This window comes from Pseudochaenichthys georgianus, chromosome 21 (genome assembly GCF_902827115.2).
Source record: "Pseudochaenichthys georgianus chromosome 21, fPseGeo1.2, whole genome shotgun sequence".
Classification (NCBI taxonomy): domain Eukaryota; kingdom Metazoa; phylum Chordata; class Actinopteri; order Perciformes; family Channichthyidae; genus Pseudochaenichthys; species Pseudochaenichthys georgianus.
Genome location: NC_047523.1, coordinates 36,977,383 through 37,000,721, shown reverse-complemented (window position 1 = coordinate 37,000,721; position 23,339 = coordinate 36,977,383). Strand labels below are relative to the sequence as shown.

Genomic DNA, 23,339 nt, shown 5'->3' with positions numbered 1-23,339 from the left:
ACCCCGGGAAGATTTTTTATTTAAATTGAAGTTAAAAGCATCAATCTGGTGCACTTTGAGGACAACATTAAGAGATGTATGGATACAGCTCTCAACACTAATATGAAACAGAACTGTATATATTTCAATAATCAAAAAGCCATTAGAATATGCTCACAACCAATAACACATATTTGATCAACTCCTCTCTCCTATCTTTATCTTACCTAGTCTGCATTCTTTCTTTTTATTTATGCATAATAATCACTCCCCTTTCAAACTGTGTTTTTTACATTTGTACTGACCTATAGTAGACACATATGCTACAATGCTATAATGCTACACATTGGAAGGATTTCTTAACTTATTTTATATACAACTAATATTACATAGATGGAAATATTTGTTTACATAGATGACCAAACCCACTGAGATAACTTAGAGTCCTTTACCTCCCTGAGCTGACGTTATCTCTCTCAGTCCGACAGGAGAGGACTCTCCCTCTCCTTATTGTTGAAACAGTTTCTAATCTCCGTTAGCTCATTACGCCCATGGCCACACACACACACACACATGCACGTCCACACACAGCAAAGTAAATATATTACCTTGGTTGCTGATTGGCTAATGGTTACACAAGCCAAAAAATCGTTATGACATAAAGTGGCCAAAATCTGATCAGCTCATTTTCAGACATGTTTTATATAAATGGATCAGGACAAAAAGAGAGAGAATATTTTTTCCTGAAACTTTCAGAATCTCTTTACACAGAGGGGACACATGTTGATGTGAAAAGACATGAAAAAGTGGATTTTGCATAGGTGACCTTTAATTTAAAGTATGTATTTCACCTCTGGAATCTCGCCCTGGAACCGGTTTGGTGGAAAAGGGGCACAGTTCCTGGATGATTGCCCAGGATCCACCACTAGGTGTCCGCAGCTCCTCTGTCTCCTGTCGGGTTTTAAACCACAGTGTGGTGCCAACTGTTCAACCAGCAGCGGAGGGGTTAATATAATCCCTGCTAGGGAATGGGCGGAGATTCCAGCTGGGACACAAACCGGACCAACGGAAAAGGCTATACTGAAACCTGGACCAGCCAGAAACCCGCTGTTGGAGTTGTGTGTATGCATTTATCTTTGTGTGGCCTTTTTTGTTTCCTATACACCTTTTTTGCGCATAATTACACCGTGTGGTACCGAGGAGCGCCATGAAATCCATTGAGAAGTTGTGGAGTTGCTGTCAGCTATGGGTGAAGTAGTCATTAGGACGTGGAAATCTGCTGTGGAGAAGTCCAACAACAGAACCTCAGGATCAACAGGACTGCGAGGAGCACTCCCTTTCTGCACAATCTAAAACAATGGAAGAGTCTCCATGCCTTTACGCGGATACAGCCCTGTGAGCCCAGACAACGCGCTGTAGAGGGACTGAGATGGTCTAAAAGCACACTTTACTGTGGAGGTTTGCACACATAAAGAGGAGTTAATCCAATGAGAGGGCTGATGGTAAAGTAATTACCGGTGTCAGCTGCGAATAGACACACAAATCTGGTATTTCGACAACACGCCGACTGACACCATGTGGAGCCCGGGGACGTGGATGTGGAGAGTGGCTGTGTGCTGCATGCTTCTGGAAACATTTCTACACACTGCCAGAGGTAGGACAAAGCGGGATTGTCTGCCTTTGCAATACATTATCTGCTCTCTTCTATCGAGCCGGTTTGTGTAGAAACATCACACAGTGGGTCAGTGTTTGTGGCACATACGGGGAGAGGAGCTACTGTAAACTGGAGCCACATGCAGGAGAGTCAACATTTGGGTGCTTGTTTACAGTGCAGCCATGGCTCTGAGAAAATATCATTTATACCCTCTTTCATCAGAACATATGATGGAAGTGCACTGTGCCTAACTCAGTCCTTCGGGAAGATAGATTTAAAGCACAATATGAAAAGATGAATACATGTAAAGCTGATATATGAAAAAGAAGGGGTTTATAGATTTCTGTTATGAATATTTAACAAATCATTTAAATTCTTTAATTTTCAGTGTGTGAATTCAATGAGGCAATATCATGAAAACCTTCAAAAACATATCTCTAATTCTGGATTAAAACATTTGTGTATGTGCATTTAAGCATCAATTGACCAAATCAAATTGAGCGAAAACACAAGATCCCTATAGGCCTTTAGTTCAAAGTAAGATGACACTTGTGAAAATGTCAACACTCTTAAATGACTGACCTGAAAACCACCCCTGCAATGCCATGCACACTTCCTTTGTGAATATTCTAATGTTTAACTATTGTTGGCACTGAGTCAGATCACTGGTATGTTTTTCTGGCTGCTGTTAGTTTCATTGGACTGCATTTTCACTGAGAGATGTACATTGATGTCACCTCAATTGGAGATACATATCATAAGAACAAATCATTACAACAAACATTACCATAGAGCTGAATAATCAGACTCACTGCTATTGAAAACCATACATTTCACAAGGAGTACAGCAGGTCTGTTTTCTGGTCCCTAACTTGAAGTCCCATTAGAACTACATTAATGATTTTTTTTCCAGTTATTTATTTGTACTGTAAGCCTCCCTGTCTCTGATCTTCTTCAGGTCTTAACATGTGTATGGGTGGCAGCGCTACTTCCTGTGAAGAATGCCTCCTGATTCACCGCAGATGCGCCTGGTGCGCACAAGAGGTACCATGGTTCTCATGATTTAAACACTGTGCAGGTATAGTTTCCACAGAGGTCAACAGAGGTGGGAAGTAGTGGAGTACAAATACTTCGTTACTGTACTTTTTCTTGTACTGTTACATTTGTCTGGTATCAGTACTTTACTGCACTACTTATTTTTCTGACGACCTTTTACTTTTACTTCTTACATGTTGAACTCAAATACCTGTACTTTCTACTTCTCACATGTTGAACTCAAATACCTGTACTTTCTACTTCTTACATGTTGAACTCAAATACCTGTACTTTCTACTTCTTACATGTTGAATACAAATACCTGTACTTTCTACTTCTTACATGTTGAACCCAAATACCTGTACTTTCTACTTCTTACACGTTGAACTCAAATACCTGTACTTTCTACTTCTCACATGTTGAACTCAAATACCTGTACTTTCTACTTCTCACATGTTGAACACAAATACCTGTACTTTCTACTTCTTACATGTTGAACTCAAATACCTGTACTTTCTACTTCTCACATGTTGAACACAAATACCTGTACTTTCTACTTCTTACATGTTGAACCAAATACCTGTACTTTCTACTTCTTAAATGTTGAACCCAAATACCGTACTTTCTACTTCTCACATGTTGAACACAAATACCTGTACTTTCTACTTCTCACATGTTGAACACAAATACCTGTACTTTCTTTCTTACATGTGAACTCAAATACCTGTACTTTCTACTTCTTACATGTTGAACTCAAATACCTGTACTTTCTACTTCTTACATGTTGAACACAAATACCTGTACTTTCTACTTCTCACATGTTGAACTCAAATACCTGTACTTTCTACTTCTTACATGTTGAACTCAAATACCTGTACTTTCTACTTCTTACATGTTGAACACAAATACCTGTACTTTCTACTTCTCTCATGTTGAACTCAAATACCTGTACTTTCTACTTCTCACATGTTGAACACAAATACCTGTACTTTCTACTTCTTACATGTTGAACACAAATACCTGTACTTTCTACTTCTTAAATGTTGAACCCAAATACCTGTACTTTCTACTTCTCACATGTTGAACACAAATACCTGTACTTTCTACTTCTCACATGTTGAACACAAATACCTGTACTTTCTTCTTACATGTTGAACTCAAATACCTGTACTTTCTACTTCTTACATGTTGAACTCAAATACCTGTACTTTCTACTTCTTACATGTTGAACACAAATACCTGTACTTTCTACTTCTCACATGTTGAACTCAAATACCTGTACTTTCTACTTCTTACATGTTGAACTCAAATACCTGTACTTTCTACTTCTTACATGTTGAACACAAATACCTGTACTTTCTACTTCTCTCATGTTGAACTCAAATACCTGTACTTTCTACTTCTTACATGTTTGAACTCAAATACCTGAACTTTCTACTTCTTACATGTTGAACACAAATACCTGTACTTCTACTTCTTACATGTTGAACTCAAATACCTGAACTTTCTACTTCTTACACGTTGAACTCAAATACCTGAACTTTCTACTTCTCTCATTTCCCAAACAGCTGGTTCCTTTAGTCTGAATGTGTGTTGGTGCGTGATCATTATTCTTTAGAGCAACTGCGTGCCTATTGGTTGGAACACGATCCGTGTATCCATCACTTCCTGGTCTTCTCTAAAGAAGAGGGACCAATGGAAACGTTGTCATGTTGCCGTTGTTCAGCATGGAAACATTCATTAGCTAACAATGACATTATTGTTCTATTAATATAAAGGGAGGTCAGGTACTCTTTAAAGCAGCTGCTAGTTATGGGTACTTTCTACTGAAGTACACTTCAAAGCCCATACTTCTACTTGAGTAAAGAAGTTTAGTCAGTACTTTTACCAGAGTATCTTTAAACACGAGTATCTGTACTTCTACTTGAGCAAAGGATGTGTGTACGTTTGCCATCTCTGGAGGACAAACAATGATTGTCGGCCACTTGTATCCTTATGTTTCCCACCACTGTCAATAACGTCAGGTTTGTTTCCTCTCCATCCTTCAGGAGTTTGGGAGGGGGCGGACTCTGACACGCTGTGATTTCAGTCAGAACCTGCAGAAGAGAGGCTGCGACGCTCGGTTCATCGAGTACCCCACCAGCAGCGTCTCGGTGCTGCACAACATGCCTCTGAGCTCCAAAGGGTCCGGGTGGACCCAGAACGACGTGGTTCAGATTCAGCCTCAGAAAGTCTCCCTCAGCCTGCGGCCAGGTAAAGATAGACTTTAGAGTGCACACGCCTGAGAGAAGGTTTGCTTACAAAAGTCACATAATGAATAATACAAAGCTTCTTTCCTCGAGTCCTAATGGAATACCTCACCCACCACATTTTCTTTAAAGAAGCAATGAAAGAAGAATCCAACATCTGAGAAAAGTCTGAATGAAAGTAAATGGCGGCCATGTTTTAAAATAGCAAAACTTTATCGAAACATTTCCAAACTATCACAACACTCGTGCAATGTCATCCAAGTCTTGTGTCTTCAGTGCATGCTCACTATTTTGATCATTTCATGCATTTGATACTAGAAGCTGACTTTATGAACGCAGAGCATCACGTCTGCAAAAGCACGAGACTGTCTAGTAGTGTTTTAAATAATCCGGTGTTAGTCATATGTATGTGTTTGTAAAGTAGTATGCATGGGCCTGGATAAATGAGACGGTTTGTAAATAAATGTTTTGATGAAGTGTCCCTGTTGTTTACTGCTGCCCCCATTTACTTCAATTCGTCAAGATGATTCTATAGTTTTTGGATTCTTCTTTCTCCCTGGAGCCATGACAACAACCCTCTTTAAGTGTTAGTGTGAGTAAACCAGCTTCTCTCCTCGGCCCCTCCAGGAGACCAGACGTGGTTTGAGCTGCAGGTGCGGCAGGTGGGAGGATTACCCCGTGGACCTCTACTACCTGATGGACCTCTCTCTCTCCATGAAAGACGACCTGGAGACCATCCGGAACCTGGGCACCAAGCTGGCCCTGGAGATGGGGAAAGCTCACCAGCAACTTCAGGCTGGGCTTCGGCTCCTTCGTGGACAAAAACATGTCTCCCTTCTCCTACACTGCTCCCAAGTACCAGGAGAATCCGTGCAATGGGTGAGCAGCGGCTGCAGGATTAAACCCTCCTGTCATGTTCGGCGTCGAATGTGACCGACATACTACTTTCATCCATCACAAATATTATGTTTTACATTTGATTGCTTCAAGGCCGTATGATATCCTCCACAGTAGGCATTTCAGCACATCAGAATACCTGTATTCGTCCAGCAGAGGGGACATTTACATATACAACTTTGTAACACCTATGATGTTCGCCACACGTAGATGAATGGGTAACCCTCGGCAACCCACACGTCGAAGAAAGTTCATTTAATTACATTTTCAGTGTTTATTCTTTGTATGTTCACTGCAGTGAAAACCAGTAGTCTGAGAAATAGTTTACAGCTTAAAAGGGGGTTATACGAATTCGGTGATGATTCGTGTTTTTTTGTGTTAATGAGAGCAGTTAAAACAGACCAATTGAACCCCAAAGTAAGAGCGGAGACACGAACACGGCAGCAGGGTTAAAGCATGAATATAAAGGAAGCAAGGAGCCTGCGTGTGACTGAAGAAGCGCTCGGTCAGGAGAGGGAAGTGAAGTAACGATTGACTCAAACCCACTCGTCTATTTGTGCACACTCATGAAACATGCATGGGTGGATACCCTCCGGTTGCAGGGATGGGAGATGTGTTTCATATGGGATAAAGCAGAGGGTTTGTCGCTGAGGGCAAAGTGACAGGCAGAGGGTCAGAAGCTGCATGTTTGCCCCGGAGAGAGAGCGCTCTGCATCGCGCATCACTTCACATCTAGGCTAGTGTGTGTGTGTGTGTGTGTGTGTGGTGTGTGTGTGTGTGTGTGTGTGTGGTGTGTGTGTGTGTGTGTGTGTGTGTGGTGTGTGTTGGTGTGTGTGTGGTGTGGTGTGTGTGTGTGGGGTGTGTGTGGTGTGTGTGTGTGTGTGTGTGTGTGTGTGTGTGTGTGTGTGTGTGGGTGTGTGTGTGTGTGTGTGGTGTGTGTGTGTGTGTGGTGTGTGTGTGTGTGTGTGTGTGTGTGTGTGTGTGTGTGTGTGTGTGTGTGTGTGGAGACTAGCATTACTATACTTGTGGGGACCTACATCTGTTTACACAGTCACGTGTGGGGACTCGCCTCCCTTATGGGGACAAATTGGAGGTCCCCATAAGGGGATCATTAATTTTAGGGTGAAGACTTGGTTAGGTTTAGGTTAGGATAAGTCTCTAGGAAATGCATGTAAGTCAATGTAATGTCCCCTGAAGTGTGTGTGTGTGTGTGTGTGGCACGGCAGCGAAATATTAAAAGGGATAGATGACAGCATGTTGACCTCTCAGCAACCCGGCTCACTTCGGCCCTTGTTCTTCCTGTGTATGTAAGAATGGAGCCCAACAATGAGGCTGAGTTTCATATGGACTCGTGCCATACAGGATATGAATCACAGGAGGTGGAGTATTTGAAAAAGGCTGAATATGTGTCAAACATCATTCTGAATGAAGTACTGTTGGTGCTGCAGAGATGTCCTGCAAATGATATGCCATATAACATTTTTTATTGGAATCGACAAACATAATGCAAAAATTATGATTATTCCGTCCAATATGAATGTGTTATTCTAATTGCAACATCACTAAAAAGTAATCGCAATACTATTTTACTTTCAGAATCTCTTTGCACACGTTGATGAAAAAGTGGATTTTGCATAATAGTTGACCTTTCATCTCCGACCCCCACAGATACAAACTGTTCCCCAACTGCGTCCCCACCTTCGGTTTCCGCCACATCCTCTCGCTGACGGACAAAGTGGACCGCTTCAACCAGGAGGTGCAGAAGCAGATGGTGTCTCGCAACCGCGACGCTCCGGAGGGCGGGTTCGACGCCATCCTGCAGGCCGCCGTTTGTAAGGTGAGGAAGTCTTTCGAATCTGAATGTATCGCCAGGACGTTTACACAAACAAGGAATTTGCTTTGCGGTGTAAACATGAACAACATAAGGAAATAAATCATCATTAAAAACTCACCTGTTCACCGTGGCCTTTGACCCCTAACCCATCACCGTCCCCCTGCTTCCACTCCTACTGCTATGTATTTCATTTTCCACTTTATTATTTGCCCCGTTTGTTTGTTCACCATGTAAAGCGGCCTTGGGTCCCTTGAAAGGCGCTATACAAATGTAATCTATTATTATTATTATTATTATTATTATTATTATTATTATAAGTGGTAAGAGAGGGTACAAAATATAACAATTATAAAAAAGAAAACATAAATATAAACTATTTAACATTACAAAAGAATAAAGACTAGATATTGAAATGGTTCCCCCCCCCCCCCCCGACTCGGCTGCATTGAAGGGAAGATGCCCCCGTGACAAGCGTCTGGTCTGTTTGCTTGTTAATTAAAAGCACAAGGGGGGGGGGGGGTAGACAGGAAGTGCCGTCTGCTGCAGCTGGTTAAACATGAGGACGAGTCAGATCTCTCCTCTGCCAATTTAATTGTTTTCTACAGGAAGAGAATGACTTCCTCCGAGCGGCTCCTGCCTTGTAATTTACTCCTGCCGCACTGTTTCAAACCCTCGCTGCCCAGGAGGCGGGGCTTAGTCCGTCCCATTCATCCTTCTTTTTGTTTGATAGTGTTGGTATGGTCAGCAGTTTAATGTCAAGCTGCTCATGAGTTAAAATAAACATGAAGTCGTTGCATTGTGTGAAACAGAGACAAGTGTTTAATTAATGAGAAAGTGAGTTGGCAGATATTTTACCTAGGTAAAAGTAGAAATACTATGTTTTTTGTATAAGTCCTGAGTTAAACACGTGACTTTCCATGAGTAAAACGCAACATGTTATATAACCCCTCTCCTCCGTGGCTTCATGTCGTGTTTCTGCAGTGGCGTGCATTAGTCAGCACTGTTGTTGGTAATGCAGCGGGCCTGTGGCAGACGGCTCTGGCTGCTGCTTCAGTGTGTGGATCATTGGGAAACTTCTAGAAACTTCTACTGAGTTCTTGGTTAAATATGGAGGCTTGCCTAAAGCATAAAGCAAAGTTATGTTGATATGTTGCTTCTGTCATCTGTAAACAGAGGTGGACGAAGTACTCAGATCTTCTCGTAAAAGTAGGAAACCGCAGTATAAAACACTCTCTTATAAGATTAGATGAAATATAAAAATATTTTCTTCTGGGTCCTGTTGGAGTGGGAGGCCTGTTAATTTATTCCGGCAATTACTCAGACCTACTAATTTACCTAACATAAGCTATTGAGTCTATGTAAGCTTACTGCTTGGCTCAGATCCACCTGAGTCAGCAGGATCTCACCTTAACTCCTGAAGAACCAGTTCAATTAACTGCTGTTTCAGACGACACGCTAAATCTGTTTAAGCGATCCTGAAGGATTTTGGTATCAGTAATGAGGCCCTAAGTGTGTGAGTGTGGCAGTTGTGCAATCTCACCTTAAAGCAGGAGAGGAGAGCGCAGATTTCTTTTAAGTTATCTCAATCCAAAGGGTGGGATGATTTTATCTGAAGAAAATGGTCCACACTTTTACAGGGTTTTTACTTTCTCTCGTTACAATATGACAATCATACAAAACACATCATGCTGTGGTCAATTACTAATATGAAACCTCAATTCACAGTTTTACATTTCTTATTGTATTTTGTCACTCTCTTCATCTGTCTCTCTTCAGTTGCATTAAAAACCTCTTCCGGTGGAATTCAGAGGAAAATCCTCATGGATTACCGGGTGGGAAAGATGCGGAGGGCACAGTTCCAGAGTGCTGAGTTTCTACAAGGGCTCGGGCTACCAGCAGTCTGTGTTTTTCAACGAAACCCTTGGTGGGGCTAAGCATTCCCCTTTAGCTTGTCCTTTAAACGTGTGTAGCCTGGCACCATGTACTCCCGCCCAGGCTCCACTACAACAGTCCGGGATACTCTCACTGCACGTGATGGTGGCTTGCTTCGTGTTGAAGAATGGGACCTCTTCACCAAACAGAACCATACGATTGGTACCATAGTCAAGACGTGCTTTGGATTGGACCAGGAATGGATGGCCTAGCAGGGCTTCATCTGAAGCTATGTCAGCAACCAGGAAGTGTATGCTAACTTGGCGTCGGTTTATCTGGACAGGGAAGTTAGCCTCACCGAGCACAGGTATGTCACCCGGACCGATACCAACAACGGACGTAACAACTGATTGCTGGAGAGGAGGCCGGACCTCTGGGTGAATAGCTTCGTACTGATGCAGAGCCAACACACTTTTCCGTGCACCACTGTCCAAAACAGCACACACTTCCAGTTCATTTATAAGCATGAGAATACTCATTTCTTGATTTTGTGTTTTAAGGTGAAGCACAGTGGGGTCAGTGATTTCAGGAAATGCTGAATAAACTTGGGCTCTTGTTGTTTTCTTTGGTGAGGGGCAATTTATCTTCATGTGACCTAATCCTGAACAGTTATGACAACGAATCTCCTCCCAGTTAATGTCTTTATGGCCTTTTTGTTTGCTGGGTGTGAATTTTGAGTTGGAGAAGGTGTGTTGGGGATATGGGCTGGAGTTAGCAGGCTCAGGCTTCCATCTGGGTCCTGGGGGTGTGGCTGCAGTCAATCTCCTCCTCCTCTTTCCCTGATGACAGCAGCACGGGGCCTCCTTCAGTGATGTGTGCCCCTGGGTGCATGCGGCTAGTGACATAAAGCGCAGTCTGCTTGGTGGTTTCATGGCGGCGGGCAATGTCATAGGCTTGGGCTAGTGTCTGAGTCCGCTGCTCCAACAGTTTTTGAACAATTTCTGCATCTCCCAGAGCATTAGTGAAAACTTCAACGCCTATCACGTCTTGCTCAGTCTCATTCCTGTTACTGTAGACTACAGACACTTTCCCATAAATGTCATCCCTCAAAACATGAAGAGCCTCACCCGTTTTGCGGACACGCTGTCTTAATTCAATAGCCACTGCTGCTGCATGAAGAAGGGGCCGTATGCAGTCTCTAGTTCCTCCAGCAGGTGGCGGTAGTCCCACTGTGAAGACCTGGGATTTCTGTGGACAATTGCCGCTGCTGCACCCACAAGGCAACACTTCAACTGGATAGCCATAGTCTTTTCTGACCAACAATTAGCTTCAGCGAGGCTGGCGTGCACGTGATTTTGGCCGTTCATATTTGGGGGAATAGCACTTTAATTGCATATCTGCCTATGCTCTTTTTCTGGTGACAGCCTATAGCATGGGGGACATGGAGGATAAGGGACTGGCGTGCTATGTATGAATTCTCCCATATATTCAGGGGTAAAGGGGTTTGAAACAGTAGCAGCCATACACGTGTCCTGCACCCTTGATGGTGTGGCATGAGCTTGGGGGCTATACACGTGATCGCATGGGCCTCGGCCTTGTATTTCACAGTCTTGAGCAAAAGGGTTTGTGCTTGAAAACCTCGGCCAACTGGGTTCATTGTCACATATGAAAGGGTTAAAACGTCCAAACACTTTATTTCTTTCATTAACATTGTCCATTTTAAATTCCACCTGTGTCTATGTAGCAGTTAGACTCATGAACGGGTTGGAATAGCTTGTAGCTCGTAGCAATCCTCCGGCTCGTTTGCGTTAGCGGTCGCCATTTAGCTTAGCTTGCAGCGCACGCTAAACTAATTAGCGCGGCAAATCTCACGGTTTATCTCCACCGTTATTTACTCTGTTTATGTCCTCACCACTGTCTTTATGTTGAACATGAACAGTCCCTTCGTGGTCGCCAATGTTGAACTTTCCTGTCAGCTCCCAGACCGTAGTCGAGGAAACAGGGGGGGGGGGGACTCTCTGTCGTCTCCCAGGGCAGAAGCAACACGCTTCGGGTTCAATAACCCACTTTATCGGGATGACTGGAGAGAGGCAAGCTTCTTGGGAGGTCGTTGCATTTATTTAGCTCTCTGTTTCACAAGATATCACAGACCTATCCTTTTTCTGCTGCCTCGTTTTACTTCTAGAAAACATATATCCCGCTCGCTCACTCTCGCTCTACCATACCCACACACAAGGGTGTAACTTTGGTTGAGAAGGACACAAAACAGGGGGTCCTCCGCAATGAAACATTTTCTCAATTGAATTCCATTTCCTGCCTTTCTGCAAATATATTAGGGACTAGCGTTAACAAATCCAAGAAAAATGTGTAGTGTAATGAGTGTGCACACTTATCTAGTATCCTATCCATGTGAACCTGTCTTATTTGTGATGACCTCACATCCTCTAGGGGGGTCCGGGGGCATGCACCCCGGGAAGATTTTTTATTTAAATTGAAGTTAAAAGCATCAATCTGGTGCACTTTGAGGACAACATTAAGAGATGTATGGATACAGCTCTCAACACTAATATGAAACAGAACTGTATATATTTCAATAATCAAAAATCCATTAGAATATGCTCACAACCAATAACACATATTTGATCAACTCCCTCTCCTCTTTATTTACCTAGTCTGCATTCTTTCTTTTTATTTATGCATAATAATCACTCCCCTTTCAAACTGTGTTTTTTACATTTGTACTGACCTATAGTAGACACATATGCTACAATGCTATAATGCTACACATTGGAAGGATTTCTTAACTTATTTTATATACAACTAATATTACATAGATGGAAATATTTGTTTACATAGATGACCAAACCCACTGAGATAACTTAGAGTCCTTTACCTCCCTGAGCTGACGTTATCTCTCTCAGTCCGACAGGAGAGGACTCTCCCTCTCCTTATTGTTGAAACAGTTTCTAATCTCCGTTAGCTCATTACGCCCATGGCCACACACACACATGCACGTCCACACACAGCAAAGTAAATATATTACCTTGGTTGCTGATTGGCTAATGGTTACACAAGCCAAAAAATCGTTATGACATAAAGTGGCCAAAATCTGATCAGCTCATTTTCAGACATGTTTTATATAAATGGATCAGGACAAAAAGAGAGAGAATATTTTTTCCTGAAACTTTCAGAATCTCTTTACACAGAGGGGACACATGTTGATGTGAAAAGACATGAAAAAGTGGATTTTGCATAGGTGACCTTTAATTTAAAGTATGTATTTCACCTCTGGAATCTCGCCCTGGAACCGGTTTGGTGGAAAAGGGGCACAGTTCCTGGATGATTGCCCAGGATCCACCACTAGGTGTCCGCAGCTCCTCTGTCTCCTGTCGGGTTTTAAACCACAGTGTGGTGCCAACTGTTCAACCAGCAGCGGAGGGGTTAATATAATCCCTGCTAGGGAATGGGCGGAGATTCCAGCTGGGACACAAACCGGACCAACGGAAAAGGCTATACTGAAACCTGGACCAGCCAGAAACCCGCTGTTGGAGTTGTGTGTATGCATTTATCTTTGTGTGGCCTTTTTTGTTTCCTATACACCTTTTTTGCGCATAATTACACCGTGTGGTACCGAGGAGCGCCATGAAATCCATTGAGAAGTTGTGGAGTTGCTGTCAGCTATGGGTGAAGTAGTCATTAGGACGTGGAAATCTGCTGTGGAGAAGTCCAACAACAGAACCTCAGGATCAACAGGACTGCGAGGAGCACTCCCTTTCTGCACAATCTAAAACAATGGAAGAGTCTCCATGCCTTTACGCGGATACAGCCCTGTGAGCCCAGACAACGCGCTGTAGAGGGACTGAGATGGTCTAAAAGCACACTTTACTGTGGAGGTTTGCACACATAAAGAGGAGTTAATCCAATGAGAGGGCTGATGGTAAAGTAATTACCGGTGTCAGCTGCGAATAGACACACAAATCTGGTATTTCGACAACACGCCGACTGACACCATGTGGAGCCCGGGGACGTGGATGTGGAGAGTGGCTGTGTGCTGCATGCTTCTGGAAACATTTCTACACACTGCCAGAGGTAGGACAAAGCGGGATTGTCTGCCTTTGCAATACATTATCTGCTCTCTTCTATCGAGCCGGTTTGTGTAGAAACATCACACAGTGGGTCAGTGTTTGTGGCACATACGGGGAGAGGAGCTACTGTAAACTGGAGCCACATGCAGGAGAGTCAACATTTGGGTGCTTGTTTACAGTGCAGCCATGGCTCTGAGAAAATATCATTTATACCCTCTTTCATCAGAACATATGATGGAAGTGCACTGTGCCTAACTCAGTCCTTCGGGAAGATAGATTTAAAGCACAATATGAAAAGATGAATACATGTAAAGCTGATATATGAAAAAGAAGGGGTTTATAGATTTCTGTTATGAATATTTAACAAATCATTTAAATTCTTTAATTTTCAGTGTGTGAATTCAATGAGGCAATATCATGAAAACCTTCAAAAACATATCTCTAATTCTGGATTAAAACATTTGTGTATGTGCATTTAAGCATCAATTGACCAAATCAAATTGAGCGAAAACACAAGATCCCTATAGGCCTTTAGTTCAAAGTAAGATGACACTTGTGAAAATGTCAACACTCTTAAATGACTGACCTGAAAACCACCCCTGCAATGCCATGCACACTTCCTTTGTGAATATTCTAATGTTTAACTATTGTTGGCACTGAGTCAGATCACTGGTATGTTTTTCTGGCTGCTGTTAGTTTCATTGGACTGCATTTTCACTGAGAGATGTACATTGATGTCACCTCAATTGGAGATACATATCATAAGAACAAATCATTACAACAAACATTACCATAGAGCTGAATAATCAGACTCACTGCTATTGAAAACCATACATTTCACAAGGAGTACAGCAGGTCTGTTTTCTGGTCCCTAACTTGAAGTCCCATTAGAACTACATTAATGATTTTTTTTCCAGTTATTTATTTGTACTGTAAGCCTCCCTGTCTCTGATCTTCTTCAGGTCTTAACATGTGTATGGGTGGCAGCGCTACTTCCTGTGAAGAATGCCTCCTGATTCACCGCAGATGCGCCTGGTGCGCACAAGAGGTACCATGGTTCTCATGATTAAACACTGTGCAGGTATAGTTTCCACAGAGGTCAACAGAGGTGGGAAGTAGTGGAGTACAAATACTTCGTTACTGTACTTTTCTTGTACTGTTACATTTGTCTGGTATCAGTACTTTACTGCACTACTTATTTTTCTGACGACCTTTTACTTTTACTTCTTACATGTTGAACTCAAATACCTGTACTTTCTACTTCTCACATGTTGAACTCAAATACCTGTACTTTCTACTTCTTACACATGGTGAACTCAAATACCTGTACTTTCTACTTCTTACATGTTGAATACAAATACCTGTACTTTCTACTTCTTACATGTTGAACCCAAATACCTGTACTTTCTACTTCTTACACGTTGAACTCAAATACCTGTACTTTCTACTTCTCACATGTTGAACTCAAATACCTGTACTTTCTACTTCTCACATGTTGAACACAAATACCTGTACTTTCTACTTCTTACATGTTGAACTCAAATACCTGTACTTTCTACTTCTCACATGTTGAACACAAATACCTGTACTTTCTACTTCTTACATGTTGAACCCAAATACCTGTACTTTCTACTTCTTAAATGTTGAACCCAAATACCTGTACTTTCTACTTCTCACATGTTGAACACAAATACCTGTACTTTCTACTTCTCACATGTTGAACACAAATACCTGTACTTTCTTCTTACATGTTGAACTCAAATACCTGTACTTTCTACTTCTTACATGTTTGAACTCAAATACCTGTACTTTCTACTTCTTACATGTTGAACACAAATACCTGTACTTTCTACTTCTCACATGTTGAAACTCAAATACCTGTACTTTCTACTTCTTACATGTTGAACTCAAATACCTGTACTTTCTACTTCTTACATGTTGAACACAAATACCTGTACTTTCTACTTCTCTCATGTTGACTCAAATACCTGTACTTTCTACTTCTCACATGTTGAACACAAATACCTGTACTTTCTACTTCTTACATGTTGAACACAAATACCTGTACTTTCTACTTCTTAAATGTTGAATACCAATACCTGTACTTTCTACTTCTCACATGTTGAACACAAATACCTGTACTTTCTACTTCTCACATGTTGAACACAAATACCTGTACTTTCTTCTTACATGTTGAACTCAAATACCTGTACTTTCTACTTCTTACATGTTGAACTCAAATACCTGTACTTTCTACTTCTTACATGTTGAACACAAATACCTGTACTTCTACTTCTCACATGTTGAACTCAAATACCTGTACTTTCTACTTCTTACATGTTGAACTCAAATACCTGTACTTTCTACTTCTTACATGTTGAACACAAATACCTGTACTTTCTACTTCTCTCATGTTGAACTCAAATACCTGTACTTTCTACTTCTTACATGTTGAACTCAAATACCTGAACTTTCTACTTCTTACATGTTGAACACAAATACCTGTACTTTCTACTTCTTACATGTTGAACTCAAATACCTGAACTTTCTACTTCTTACACGTTGAACTCAAATACCTGAACTTTCTACTTCTCTCATTTCCCAAACAGCTGGTTCCTTTAGTCTGAATGTGTGTTTGGTGCGTGATCATTATTCTTTAGAGTCACTGCGTGCCTATTGGTTGGAACACGATCCGTGTATCCATCACTTCCTGGTCTTCTCTAAAGAAGAGGGACCAATGGAAACGTTGTCATGTTGCCGTTGTTCAGCATGGAAACATTCATTAGCTAACAATGACATTATTGTTCTATTAATATAAAGGAAGTCAGGTACTCTTTAAAGCAGCTGCTAGCTATGGGTACTTTTTACTTAAGTACACTTCAAAGCCCATACTTCTACTTGAGTAAAGAAGTTTAGTCAGTACTTTTACCAGAGTATCTTTAAACACGAGTATCTGTACTTCTACTTGAGCAAAGGATGTGTGTACGTTTGCCATCTCTGGAGGACAAACAATGATTGTCGGCCACTTGTATCCTTATGTTTCCCACCACTGTCAATAACGTCAGGTTTGTTTCCTCTCCATCCTTCAGGAGTTTGGGAGGGGGCGGACTCTGACACGCTGTGATTTCAGTCAGAACCTGCAGAAGAGAGGCTGCGACGCTCGGTTCATCGAGTACCCCACCAGCAGCGTCTCGGTGCTGCACAACATGCCTCTGAGCTCCAAAGGGTCCGGGTGGACCCAGAACGACGTGGTTCAGATTCAGCCTCAGAAAGTCTCCCTCAGCCTGCGGCCAGGTAAAGATAGACTTTAGAGTGCACACGCCTGAGAGAAGGTTTGCTTACAAAAAGTCACATAATGAATAATACAAAGCTTCTTTCCTCGAGTCCTAATGGAATACCTCACCCACCACATTTTCTTTTAAAGAAGCAATGAAAGAAGAATCCAACATCTGAGAAAAGTCTGAATGAAAGTAAATGGCGGCCATGTTTTAAAATAGCAAAACTTTATCGAAACATTTCCAAACTATCACAACACTCGTGCAATGTCATCCAAGTCTTGTGTCTTCAGTGGCATGCTCACTATTTTGATCATTTCATGCATTTGATACTAGAAGCTGACTTTATGAACGCAGAGCATCACGTCTGCAAAAGCACGAGACTGTCTAGTAGTGTTTTAAATAATCCGGTGTTAGTCATATGTATGTGTTTGTAAAGTAGTATGCATGGGCCTGGATAAATGAGACGGTTTGTAAATAAATGTTTTGATGAAGTGTCCCTGTTGTTTACTGCTGCCCCCATTTACTTCAATTCGTCAAGATGATTCTATAGTTTTTGGATTCTTCTTTCTCCCTGGAGCCATGACAACAACCCTCTTTAAGTGTTAGTGTGAGTAAACCAGCTTCTCTCCTCGGCCCCTCCAGGAGACCAGACGTGGTTTGAGCTGCAGGTGCGGCAGGTGGAGGATTACCCCGTGGACCTCTACTACCTGATGGACCTCTCTCTCTCCATGAAAGACGACCTGGAGACCATCCGGAACCTGGGCACCAAGCTGGCCCTGGAGATGGGAAAGCTCACCAGCAACTTCAGGCTGGGCTTCGGCTCCTTCGTGGACAAAAACATGTCTCCCTTCTCCTACACTGCTCCCAAGTACCAGGAGAATCCGTGCAATGGGTGAGCAGCGGCTGCAGGATTAAACCCTCCTGTCATGTTCGGGTCGAATGTGACCGACATACTACTTTCATCCATCACAAATATTATGTTTTACATTTGATTGCCTCAAGGCCTTATGATATCCTCCACAGTAGGCATTTCAGCACATCAGAATACCTGTATTCGTCCAGCAGAGGGGACATTTACATATACAACTTTGTAACACCTATGATGTTCGCCACACGTAGATGAATGGGTAACCCTCGGCAACCCACACGTCGAAGAAAGTTCATTTAATTACATTTTCAGTGTTTATTCTTTGTATGTTCACTGCAGTGAAAACCAGTAGTCTGAGAAATAGTTTACAGCTTAAAAGGGGGTTATACGAATTCGGTGATGATTCGTGTTTTTTTGTGTTAATGAAGAGCAGTTAAAACAGACCAATTGAACCCCAAAGTAAGAGCGGAGACACGAACACGGCAGCAGGGTTAAAGCATGAATATAAAGGAAGCAAGGAGCCTGCGTGTGACTGAAGAAGCGCTCGGTCAGGAGAGGGAAGTGAAGTAACGATTGACTCAAACCCACTCGTTCTATTTGTGCACACTCATGAAACATGCATGGGTGGATACCCTCCGGTTGCAGGGATGGGAGATTGTTCATATGGGATAAAGCAGAGGGTTTGTCGCTGAGGGCAAAGTGACAGGCAGAGGGTCAGAAGCTGCATGTTTGCCCCGGAGCCGAGAGCGCTCTGCATCGCGCATCACTTCACATCTAGGCTAGTGTGTGTGTGTGTGTGTGTGTGTGTGTGTGTGTGTGTGTGTGTGTGTGTGTGTGTTGTGTGTGTGTGTGTGTGTGTGTGTGTGTGTGTGTGTGTGTGTGTGTGTGTGTGTGTGTGTGTGTGTGTGTGTGTGTGTGTGTGTGTGTGTGTGTGTGTGTGTGTGTGTGTGTGTGTGTGTGTGTGTGTGTGTGTGTGTGTGTGTGTGTGTGTGTGTGTGTGTGTGTGTGTGTGTGTGTGTGTGTGTGTGTGTGTGTGTGTGTGTGTGTGTGTGTGTGTGTGGAGACTAGCATTACTATACTTGTGGGGACCTACATCTGTTTACACAGTCACATGTGGGGACTCGCCTCCCTTATGGGGACAAATTGGATGTCCCCATAAGGGGGATCATTAATTTTAGGGTGAAGACTTGGTTAGGTTTAGGTTAGGATAAGTCTCTAGGAAATGCATGTAAGTCAATGTAATGTCCCCTGAAGTGTGTGTGTGTGTGTGTGTGGCACGGCAGCGAAATATTAAAAGGGATAGATGACAGCATGTTGACCTCTCAGCAACCCGGCTCACTTCGGCCCTTGTTCTTCCTGTGTATGTAAGAATGGAGCCCAACAATGAGGCTGAGTTTCATATGGACTCGTGCCATACAGGATATGAATCACAGGAGGTGGAGTATTTGAAAAAGGCTGAATATGTGTCAAACATCATTCTGAATGAAGTACTGTTGGTGCTGCAGAGATGTCCTGCAAATGATATGCCATATAACATATTTTTATTGGAATCGACAAACATAATGCAAAAATTATGATTATTCCGTCCAATATGAATGTGTTATATTCTAATTGCAACATCACTAAAAAGTAATCGCAATACTATTTTACTTTCAGAATCTCTTTGCACACGTTGATGAAAAAGTGGATTTTGCATAATAGTTGACCTTTCATCTCCGACCCCCACAGATACAAACTGTTCCCCAACTGCGTCCCCACCTTCGGTTTCCGCCACATCCTCTCGCTGACGGACAAAGTGGACCGCTTCAACCAGGAGGTGCAGAAGCAGATGGTGTCTCGCAACCGCGACGCTCCGGAGGGCGGGTTCGACGCCATCCTGCAGGCCGCCGTTTGTAAGGTGAGGAAGTCTTTCGAATCTGAATGTATCGCCAGGACGTTTACACAAACAAGGAATTTGCTTTGCGGTGTAAACATGAACAACATAAGGAAATAAATCATCATTAAAAACTCACCTGTTCACCGTGGCCTTTGACCCCTAACCCATCACCGTCCCCCTGCTTCCACTCCTACTGCTATGTATTTCATTTTCCACTTTATTATTTGCCCCGTTTGTTTGTTCACCATGTAAAGCGGCCTTGGGTCCCTTGAAAGGCGCTATACAAATGTAATCTATTATTATTATTATTATTATTATTATAAGTGGTAAGAGAGGGTACAAAATATAACAATTATAAAAAAGAAAACATAAATATAAACTATTTAACATTACAAAAGAATAAAGACTAGATATTGAAATGGTTCCCCCCCCCCCCCCCCGACTCGGCTGCATTGAAGGGAAGATGCCCCCGTGACAAGCGTCTGGTCTGTTTGCTTGTTAATTAAAAGCACAAGGGGGGGGGGGGGTAGACAGGAAGTGCCGTCTGCTGCAGCTGGTTAAACATGAGGACGAGTCAGATCTCTCCTCTGCCAATTTAATTGTTTTCTACAGGAAGAGAATGACTTCCTCCGAGCGGCTCCTGCCTTGTAATTTACTCCTGCCGCACTGTTTCAAACCCTCGCTGCCCAGGAGGCGGGGCTTAGTCCGTCCCATTCATCCTTCTTTTTGTTTGATAGTGTTGGTATGGTCAGCAGTTTAATGTCAAGCTGCTCATGAGTTAAAATAAACATGAAGTCGTTGCATTGTGTGAAACAGAGACAAGTGTTTAATTAATGAGAGAAAGTGAGTTGGCAGATATTTTACCTAGGTAAAAGTAGAAATACTATGTTTTTTGTATAAGTCCTGAGTTAAACACGTGACTTTCCATGAGTAAAACGCAACATGTTATTATATAACCCCTCTCCTCCGTGGCTTCATGTCGTGTTTCTGCAGTGGCGTGCATTAGTCAGCACTGTTGTTGGTAATGCAGCGGGCCTGTGGCAGACGGCTCTGGCTGCTGCTTCAGTGTGTGTGGATCATTGGGAAACTTCTAGAAACTTCTACTGAGTTCTTGGTTAAATATGGAGGCTTGCCTAAAGCATAAAGCAAAGTTATGTGTTGATATGTTGCTTCTGTCATCTGTAAACAGAGGTGGACGAAGTACTCAGATCTTCTCGTAAAAGTAGGAAACCGCAGTATAAAACACTCTCTTATAAGATTAGATGAAATATAAAAATATTTTCTTCTGGGTCCTGTTGGAGTCGGGAGGCCTGTTAATTTATTCCGGCAATTACTCAGACCTACTAATTTACCTAACATAAGCTATTGAGTCTATGTAAGCTTACTGCTTGGCTCAGATCCACCTGAGTCAGCAGGATCTCACCTTAACTCCTGAAGAACCAGTTTAATGAACTGCTGTTTCAGACGACACGCTAAATCTGTTTAAGCGATCCCGAAGGATTTTGGTATCAGTAATGAGGCCCTAAGTGTGTGAGTGTGGCAGTTGTGCAATCTCACCTTAAAGCAGGAGAGGAGAGCGCAGATTTCTTTTAAGTTATCTCAATCCAAAAGGGTGGGATGATTTTATCTGAAGAAAATGGTCCACACTTTTACAGGGTTTTTACTTTCTCTCGTTACAATATGACAATCATACAAAACACATCATGCTGTGGTCAATTACTAATATGAAACCTCAATTCACAGTTTTACATTTCTTATTGTATTTTGTCACTCTCTCTTCATCTGTCTCTCTTCAGTTGCATTAAAAACCTCTTCCGGTGGAATTCAGAGGAAAATCCTCATGGATTACCGGGTGGGAAATCAAATACATTAGAATCTCTTCAACTGGCCCTCTTCAGTTGTGACATTTAAAGAATAACTTCAACTGGCCCACTTCAGTTGTGACATTTAAAGAATAACTTCAACTGGCCCACTTCAGTTGTGACATTTAAAGAATAACTTCAACTGGCCCCACTTCAGTTGTGACATTTAAAGAATAACTTCAACTGGCCCTCTTCAGTTGTGACATTTAAAGAATAACTTCAACTGGCCCACTTCAGTTGTGACATTTAAATTCAACTTCAACTGGCCCACTTCAGTTGTGACATTTAAATTCTAACTTCATCTGGCCCTCTTCAGTTGTGACATTTAAATTCAACTTCAACTGGCACACTTCAGTTGTGACATTTAAATTCAACTTCAACTGGCCCTCTTCAGTTGACATTTAAATTCTAACTTCAACTGGCCCACTTCAGTTGTGACATTTAAATTCTAGCTTCAACTGGCCCACTTCAATTGTAACATTTAAATTCTAACTTCAACTGGCCCACTTCAGTTGACATTTAAATTCAACTTCAACTGGCACACTTCAGTTGACATTTAAATTCAACTTCAACTGGCACACTTCAGTTGACATTTAAATTCTAACTTCAACTGGCCCACTTCAGTTGTGACATTTAAATTCTAGCTTCAACTGGCCCACTTCAATTGTAACATTTAAATTCTAACTTCAACTGGCACACTTCAGTTGTGACATTTAAATTCTAACTTCAACTGGCCCACTTCAGTTGTGACATTTAAATTCTAGCTTCAACTGGCCCACTTCAATTGTAACATTTAAATTCTAACTTCAACTGGCCCACTTCAATTGTAACATTTAAATTCTAACTTCAACTGGCCCACTTCAGTTGTGACATTTAAAGAATAACTTCAACTGGCCCACTTCAGTTGTGACATTTAAAGTATAACATCAACTGGCCCACTTCAGTTGTGACATTTAAATTCTAACTTCAGCTGGCCCTCTTCAGTTGTGACATTTAAATTCTAGCTTCAACTGGCCCACTTCAGTTGTAACATTTAAATTCTAACTTCAACTGGCCCACTTCAATTGTAACATTTAAATTCTAACTTCAACTGGCCCACTTCAATTGTAACATTTAAAGTATAACTTCAACTGGCCCACTTCAGTTGTGACATTTAAATTCTAACTTCAACTGGCACACTTCAGTTGTGACATTTAAATTCTAACTTCAACTGGAACACTTCAGTTGTAACATTTAAAGAATAACTTCAACTGGCCCACTTCAGTTGTGACATTTAAATTCTAACTTCAACTGGAACACTTCAGTTGTAACATTTAAAGAATAACTTCAACTGGCCCACTTCAGTTGTGACATTTAAATTCTAACTTCAACTGGCACACTTCAGTTGTGACATTTAAATTCTAACTTCAACTGGCACACTTCAGTTGTAACATTTAAATTCTAACTTCAACTGGCACACTTCAGTTGTAACATTTAAATTCAACTTCAACTGGCCCACTTCAGTTGTGACATTTAAATTCAACTTCAACTGGCCCACTTCAGTTGTAACATTTACATTCTAGCTTCAACTGGCCCACTTCAGTTGTAACATTTAAATTCTAACTTCAACTGGCCCACTTCAGTTGTGACATTTAAAGAATAACTTCAACTGGCGCACTTCAGTTGTGACATTTAAAGTATAACTTCTACTGGCCCACTTCAGTTGTGACATTTAAATTCTAACTTCAACTGGCCCACTTCAGTTGTGACATTTAAAGAATAACTTCAACTGGCCCACTTCAGTTGTGACATTTAAATTCTAACTTCAACTGGCACACTTCAGTTGTGATATTTAAATTCTAACTTCAACT

At 41.9% G+C, this 23,339-nt stretch overlaps 1 protein-coding gene and 1 pseudogene across 1 annotated transcript in view; both read left to right on the top strand.

Moving 5' to 3' along the window:
• The first annotated feature begins 1,011 nt into the window (after positions 1 to 1,011).
• On the top strand, positions 1,012 to 9,792 carry LOC139435940 (integrin beta-5-like; annotated as a pseudogene).
• A 3,200-nt stretch (positions 9,793 to 12,992) lies between these two features.
• itgb5 (integrin, beta 5) overlaps positions 12,993 to 23,339 on the top strand; it is a 71,367-nt gene continuing 61,020 nt past the window's right edge. The window contains 5 exon segments of the mRNA XM_034109316.2: positions 12,993 to 13,609; positions 14,568 to 14,653; positions 16,695 to 16,899; positions 17,526 to 17,775; positions 19,480 to 19,648. Of these exon segments, the coding sequence (XP_033965207.1) occupies positions 13,531 to 13,609; positions 14,568 to 14,653; positions 16,695 to 16,899; positions 17,526 to 17,775; positions 19,480 to 19,648 (789 nt within the window). The 5' untranslated portion in view covers positions 12,993 to 13,530.